General features: G+C 40.4%; 1 protein-coding gene across 1 annotated transcript in view; it reads right to left on the bottom strand.

The window, feature by feature from the left end:
• Positions 1-1200: 1200 nt before the first annotated feature.
• The window catches only part of LOC122460127 (adhesion G-protein coupled receptor V1-like), a 60728-nt gene continuing 54122 nt past the window's right edge, over positions 1201-7806 (bottom strand). Inside the window, exons 20-21 of the mRNA XM_043514161.1 lie at positions 4843-5216; positions 1201-2280 (exon numbers count right to left, since the gene is read on the bottom strand). Of these exons, the coding sequence (XP_043370096.1) occupies positions 1885-2280; positions 4843-5216 (770 nt within the window). The 3' untranslated portion in view covers positions 1201-1884. The remainder of the gene's footprint in view (positions 2281-4842; positions 5217-7806) is intronic.

Here is a 7806-nt window from a genome sequence, read left to right as displayed (position 1 = left end):
ATTATATCAGTGGCCAGCAGCAGCCTGAAGGTGTTAGCTGCCTTTTGACACTGTGCGGGCAGAAAGGGACAAGCTGCTTCCAGCCACATGTGGGAGGGGTGAAAAGAAGAGATGAGCTCTGCAAAGATATGGGCCAGATCATCCCTTCCTCACCTTCTCCTCCCCTGCAACTGGAAGCAGCTCCCATCCCTTCCCTCCCACAGAGGTGCTGCTGGTCATATTCTGGTGTGAATCCTAGCAGAAATTTGGGTAGGGGAGCATGTGACTCTGCGTGCCTCCCCCTCACGTGGCGCCAGGTCCCAAGAGAGGCGGTCTGTCCCGGTGACCCAGCCAGGCATGGAGGGTGGAGAGTGCTAGGGAGGGAGGGTTGGGTCAGTCACTCACCCTCGGTGAGAGAGTTGTACAGTAGAGTGTGTTTGTCACCACTCTCCCTGGGGGGCAGAGGCTGGGGTGTGTGTGTCATCCCTCCCCATGTGAACCCTAAAGCCTTAAAGATAAGAAGGTAAATAAAGAGAATCCAACTGTGCAGTATTTCTTTTTAACAGAGGTTCAGTCAATTAATGTTATATTAAACGTTTGTACTGCATAGTTCTGACTGATTGCTGCTGATCTTGCTTGAATATGAGTAATTTTACTAGGTGTCCTATGTTCAGCATAGGGAAATATAGTCACCCTATGCAAAAGGGGACAAGGGGTCAGCCTGGTGACCTTGACTCATTCTTCTGAGAACCAGATTGGCAGAAGCGTTTAAAAAGTGGTAGCCTTGGGCCTTTTGCATAGAGCAGGCTGAAGCAGCACTCACCCTCTGTCCGTTTTAGGTGGTGAAATACCAGGTTTGGTGAAGAGCTGCTGTGGGCATTGCACTAGCCTTCCCTTGTAGGGGGGCTGGGAAGGAATTTTTCCCTTACCACCAGATTGGCCTACATGGAGTTGGGGTTCTTACGCCTTCCACACAGCAGGTTCAGGAAGGGCTCTACGCTATGTCGCAACTCATTTTATATGTGTGGGTTGGATGTCCAGTGCAGGTACTCCATAGGGAAGGTATATAGTGACCAGGTAAATGGCTTGGAAAAGGACTCAATAAGGACATTTTTATTAAAGGAATGGAATTGGGGGGGAGGGGATTCCTATCATTGGTATGGCAGGGAGCCAACCCGTCTTCCCCCTTATAGCTCACCTTAACTCTACTACAAGGGGGGAGTGGATGGTAAGGTCCCAGTAATGGATTGGCTGGGGGCAGCTGGATGGAAAAAGATGGGGAGATGGCAGAAGTCCCCTGGGTAATTATAGATTGAACACTGTATACTTCTACACTGTACACTTCTATCTGCCAGCTAGTCCCAGACACTAATAATAAAATTGCAGCCTGATTAAAACCATATCAAAATGTCCCCTGGCCTTTTGGTAGAGCTGGACAAAAAAAAAAGTCACTGAGACTCTTTCCATTGGCTTCAATGGGTCTGGCTCAATCCCTTACACAGACTTCAAGAGAGCTGCATGGGTGAAGTTGACAGCAAAACTTCCAACAATGTTTATCATTGTATTTACCGGCATTCAAGCAACACAAGAAAAAAAAATAAACTTTTTAAAACATCTCCAAAGGCCATACCCTATCTCACTCCTTTACCTGTTCTTCAAATGTATGTACGAGTTCCCACAACACAATCCACAATTAAACTCACAGGAAAAGAACTGAGCAATAGGAGACACCAAACACTTGATCTGAGCATCTGTGTAAAGATCTGACTGCTACTAATTTTTAAAAATAAATTGATCTTTTATTGCTTTTTATATAGAGATGAGTTTGAGTCAAAGTTCAGACTTGAATCCAAACTTCCTCCAAGTTCAATGGTGTTTAGAGCCAATATTTCAGTTCATGTCCACCTATACTTTATTTTTTGTAAATATAAACTTTTTGTTTATAAATAGATGTAGGAATATAACATCACTTTTAGTTATAAGGAGTGACAGATTCAATAAAGTTCCATAACAGTTGTCTGAAGGAAACATTTCCAAGTATGAGAACAGTAAAGTACACAAAAAGGTATTTTCCAGGAGGCTTGCACGGAACCAGATGATTAACTTTAATAAGATCAGGTTTACCTCTGATCGCTGCCAAGGAAGGAATGTGATAGTTCCACTGGTATTTGCAAAATCAGCAACAGAGTAATTAATGCTGGTGGAATCGATCTGAGAGATAACATAAAATATATACACATAGTCCAGGGCTCCCCGTGTACGCTCCACAACACACGATATAGTGGAACCTTCATCAGAAGTCTGTAAGCAAATAAGAAGATTGACAACAATGTACAAGTTTCAAGTGAATCAGTACAACAGAAGTGATCGTTTAAAAATTATCAGGTCTTCAGGAAAATTGTTTCCATGTTACTGCAATTCAAGACCTTTCTCAAAATTTAGGAAAAAATTTACTACTTTACATTCCTGAACAATGATTTTAGTTTCCTTTAGCAATTCAATCTTTAAAATAGATCGGGCTTTCTCCATTCTCAACATTACTTAAGCTAAACAGAGAGAATTTTTCTTACTTTCAGTTTTCAATCATCGTATATAAATAATTGTGAAAAAAATCAAGCGGTCTGTACCACAGTATTCTTTGTATGAAAAAAATATAGAAGAATTTCAGAGAATATTTATTGGGAATTTCTGTACATATAATAATTGTCATGGAATGATGATAGAAAATAATTTAACCAGATAGCCATACTTTTGAAAAGGTTTAAGATGAATAGTAATCATGTGTTCTGTATGCTGTATGACAGCTTCCAGTGTACACTGAGCATGACTTAGTTCCCTAGTAGACAGATATGTATATAAAGCATGCTAAAACAATGTTGTGTATCTGCCATATAATCATTAGCTATTGCTTCCCTGCTGAAATAGATTTAAGATGAGTACTGGACAATTAACTTTTCCTATTAATTTTTAATTTTGCTTCATGCATGGGTGATGATCTGTGGTATGAGACTGTATCAATGGCACTTGGACCTGAAGTAATCTATTATCACAGCATATGGCAGGCACTTAAAAAACAAACAGAGTCCAAATTGGAAATTACTTTCATTCAAACCAAGAAGATTGAAGTCTTTATGATGTTTTTGGAGGACAAATAGGGATGATGTAATGAAAAAAGTCACAGAAGATTCCAAACATAAAGCCATTATGATTTTAGTTTCCCATTTATCTGTGCTTTACAAACCACTGAAAACAGAGATTTTATTTAAAATGTTGAAAAGACTAACACTTAAAATATTAAAACAAAGTGGATGTTTATAAGGATAGTTATATTTTTTAATGCATGGCAAAGCTTTTCAATTTAATTACTGGTTAATATTCCACATATTCAACAGAATATGGGCTAAGTTCTTCCCTTCTATGAGGATTTACCAATGTTGTACAGACCTAATATTTCAGTTGTTTGATAAATTCTTTGAAGCCAGGTTTGGGAAAGAGCACTGAAGGCCTGATTTGACGGGACTACTGGGAATATGGTACTTTTCAAAGCAATTAATGCTATCACAATCTGGACCACCAATGTTTAGAAATCTAGGATAATACATCTAGAGTTTGATGTAGTTGTTTCATTGCTCTCAAATAGGCATTTAGAAAACAATGAAGACCTTGTCAGTAAACTGGGGGTATAAAGGATGTAAAACAAATATTTACAAAAGGTTCAGGACAAGAGAGACAAATGAAAACCACATTTTCATCTGAAAATGTTGTACTTACCATTGTGGCATGTAACCCCTTAAACTACTCGAACTGAAAGAGATTGCAGGAAAAACCCTATCATATCTGTTTTTTACTTTCTGAATTTGAAAGCACTTGGTCAATTACGGTTTTGTGGACGTTCAGTTGCACTTCCTGCCTCATGTCCTAGCAAGATAACATCACTCTCCTGAGCAATCCTGTGGTGAGCTCATGCTCTTCTCCAGGCCCTGCTGGAGGATGTTTACTTGTAATAGGAGAAGCAAACTGAAGAGGGCAGTGAGAAGGAACATAGATACATGCACAGAAAGGGAAGGGAAAGGAGGATAGGGCCAACATTACTGCCAACCAGAGTGTTCAAAAATTTTGAGCCTACCTGGAAAAAGTCATGAGATTGGATCACAAATTGTATGATTTTTAAAAAAAAATAATAAATTTTACTTCACTCCAGGACCTGGGGTTTTAAGAAAAACCCCTACTATCATGACACTGCAATTAAACTGCAAGAGTTGGCAACACTGTCTGGCATACTGGATTTCATGTAGAGAAATAAGTAAAGAATTACAATACTCACAATCCAAGAAAGAAGGAGGTAGAGGGGGGAAACTTACTACAAATTTAGTAAAAAGAAAAGGAGTACTTGTGGCACCTTAGAGACTAACAAATTTATTAGAGCATAAGCTTTCGTGTCTCTAAGGTGCCACAAGTACTCCTTTTCTTTTTGCGAATACAGACTAACACGGCTGCTACTCTGAAACCTGTCACAAATTTAGTCTCAAATATTAGACATGAGTGAAGAATGAGTTATTTTCATGATCACTAATTCTTGCTGTAATGAATAGTCTACTAAATAGGGGCTGATTTATTTTCTAAACAAAAATATTTTATGGGTTTTTCAGAACAGTTACTAAAAAATGCACAGGTGTGAATTTCATTCTCCAGTATGAAAGAATATTGTGCTATATTAGATAAATGTGTTGTCCACAAAATTTTAAACCCAAATGATTTTGTTTCCCATCCACCGAAAGCAATAGAGTGAAATATTGGCCCCACTGAAGTCAATTGACTTCAGTGGATCCAGAATTTCACTCATCTTTTTGATAGTCATCTTACTTCAGGAATACATCCTCCTGTGAAGCCAAACAGCCCATTGGCGTTGTCACTTTTTTGTACTCTTAATCTTGCTATGGTGTTTTCTTCTGGAATTCGAGCTCCCCCATGCACAGAGACAAGCTTTAGTATGAATAACTCCTCTCCTTCCTCCTCCTCCTCATCTCTTGCAGACACAATGAATGACTTATTAGTTTCTCCCTGTCGGTACTCTAAATATCCAGAGATTGGGTTCACATCAGTCCTTGCTGGGGTGGCATGAAGTTCATAGATTTCTGTTGGCATCAATTTACGCTCATAAAGCCTCACATCCTGCATCAATCCTGTATATCTGCTGCTGCCATTCATCCCTGCACCAATTCTTATTATTCCTGGACCTGAAAGAGAAATGAACATTTATACTACTTTGATACTTTTACCCTGAAATAACAGAAGTGTGTAAATGAAAAGCTGTCATGATGGTGAAATATATCAGAGGGATAAATATAGGAGAGGGAGAGGGATTATTTAAGCTCAGCACCAATGTGGACACAAGAACAAATGGGTATAAACTGGCCACCAGGAAGTTTAGACTTGAAATCAGACGAAGGTTTTTAACCATCAGAGGAGTGAAGTTTTGGAATAACCTTCCAAGGGAAGCAGTGGGGGCAAAAGATCTATCTGGTTTTAAGATTCTACTCGATAAGTTTATGGAGGAGATGGTATGATGGGATAATGGGATTTTGGTAAGTAATTGATCTTTAAATATTCAGGGTAAATAGGCCAAATCCCCTGAGATGGGATATTAGATGGATGGGATCTGATTTACTATAGAAAATTCTTTCCTGGGTATCTGGCTGGTGAATCTTGCCCATGTGCTCAGGGTTTAGCTGATTGCCATATTTGGGGTTGGGAAGGAATTTTCCTCCAGGGCAGATTGGAGAGGCCCTGGAGGTTTTTTTGCCTTCCTCTGTAGCATGGGGCATGGTTGACTGGAGGGAGGCTTCTCTGCTCCTTGAAGTTTTGAACCATGATTTGAGGACTTCAATAGCTCAGACATGGGTGAGGTTTTTCATAGGAGTGGGTGGGTGACATTCTGTGGCCTGCGCTGTGCAGGAGGTCGGACTAGATGATCAGAGTGGTCCCTTCTGACCTTAGTATCTATGAATCTATGGTTTCTTTTGGCTTATTAGCTCTTGTAACCTCATTAATAATGTAAGTGTCATACCCTGGCTGAGCTCTCACTCATAAAACAACAAGTTTATGTTGAACAGTATGGATATCATCTTAATATATTTTCTCCAAAAGACATGTAGGGACGAACAAATGTTTAGAAGATATGCCAAGCCAGCTAAAGATAAGTAAATTAAGTCATGACAGCTACTACTATGAAACTAGAGAATAGATAATGTTGAAAACAAGAGGAGAAGACAGACAGAGCTAGATCAAACCCTTGAGGAACCACAGAATGGTACAAAGGCCGACATTACAAGCAACTGTACAGATCACCCCAAATATCTGAAAGCTCCTCCAAAGGCTTAGCTCACATTAGAGCATTCAATCATTTGTAATTCGAGTGATTGATCTACATCAACTGAAGTGCAAATGTTGAGCATGTTTATGCTAGCCACCCAAAATCGGTGTAAGGTTTGTCCTTGCATTCAGAGTAGGGCTGCCTTAAACCACTGAGATGCAATGGCTCTCATAACAACTATGAGACAACTATCAAAGATTATATCAGTGTGGCAGGGGAAAGTGAGTATAATATCCCCATGAACTGCCCTCCCATTAGGGTGACCATATTTCCCAAAGGAAAACCCAATACCGCATGGGGCTAGCACGAGCCCTCCCCATCCTCCTGCGTGAGGCTGGCCCAAGCCATTCACCCAAGCCCACCCCATGCACCAGCCAGTCGCCCAAGCCACCCCCTACTGCTGCATGGGGCTGGCATCGCTCACTCAAAGACCCTTCCCTGCACGGGGCTGGCATTGCAATCCTGTGTGCCCAAGCCCTACTCCTCCCTGCATATGGAGTTGGCATCGCTGCACCCCACTTTTTTGACAAAAGTGGGCATTTGTACCGTTTCTTCTTGCCAACTTTATCAGTTGGCAAAAGCAAAATGGGACAAATGCTCACTTCTGCAAAAAAGTTGGGACAGTCAGGACAGGGATTAAAAAAAAAAAAAAAAGAGAGAGAGAGAAAGACTGTCCCAGCCAAAATGGGACATATGGTCATCCTCCCTCCCAGTCATTCACCTGGGTACTGCTCACCAGCCAGTGAACCATCTGTGGCTAACTAACTGATACTCTCTCTCTAACAAGTTACAGTCAGCGATGCAGAGATTGATCGCTAGCCGGAGCTGCAGAGGAGAAGCAGAGCTGTATTTCTCACAGCTCCTCAGGAATCACCTCTCCCTCTTCTTTTGCCATGTCTAGGCCTCTCCACTATAGACAGGGAGAAAGACGACAACAGCCCCTTGTGCTACGATAGTGGCATCATAAAAATCTTCGTATCGTAAGCCTTTTCATCATTTTTTCCCTTCTCTAAAGGAGAAAAATAATTGATTTTCTAGTTGTTTGTAGAAGTGGTGTCATTAATGCTATTAAAGGATGCATTTCTTTTGCAGTTCTTTTCATTTTCTGAGCTGTTTATTTCTGAATCTCTCTGAACCCCTTTCCAGCACCTTCTGTGCATCTTAAGCATTTCACAAAGGCTAACTATATCAGACCACATCCAGAAACCATGTTCATCCTGTGCGCCTGACACATACCTGGAACATCCTAACACCTCACAGTATAATATGCACATGCTTATGTGTTCTTGTGAGTGTTTTCAGGAGTAGAGCCTATATTTCTCGGCAGAATTTTAAAACTATTATGCATACACATGTTCAAGTACATCTAAATCCTGAAAAAAAACATTCTATTAAATCCATAAGGTGTTTCAGGCAAGTTAATAGACATGATAAAATTCTATTTTCAAAATGTT

The sequence above is a fragment of the Dermochelys coriacea genome, chromosome 5, assembly GCF_009764565.3.
Source record: "Dermochelys coriacea isolate rDerCor1 chromosome 5, rDerCor1.pri.v4, whole genome shotgun sequence".
Classification (NCBI taxonomy): Eukaryota; Metazoa; Chordata; order Testudines; family Dermochelyidae; genus Dermochelys; species Dermochelys coriacea.
The sequence above is the reverse complement of the archived record's forward strand: the minus strand, read 5'-3'. Positions and strand labels throughout refer to the sequence as shown.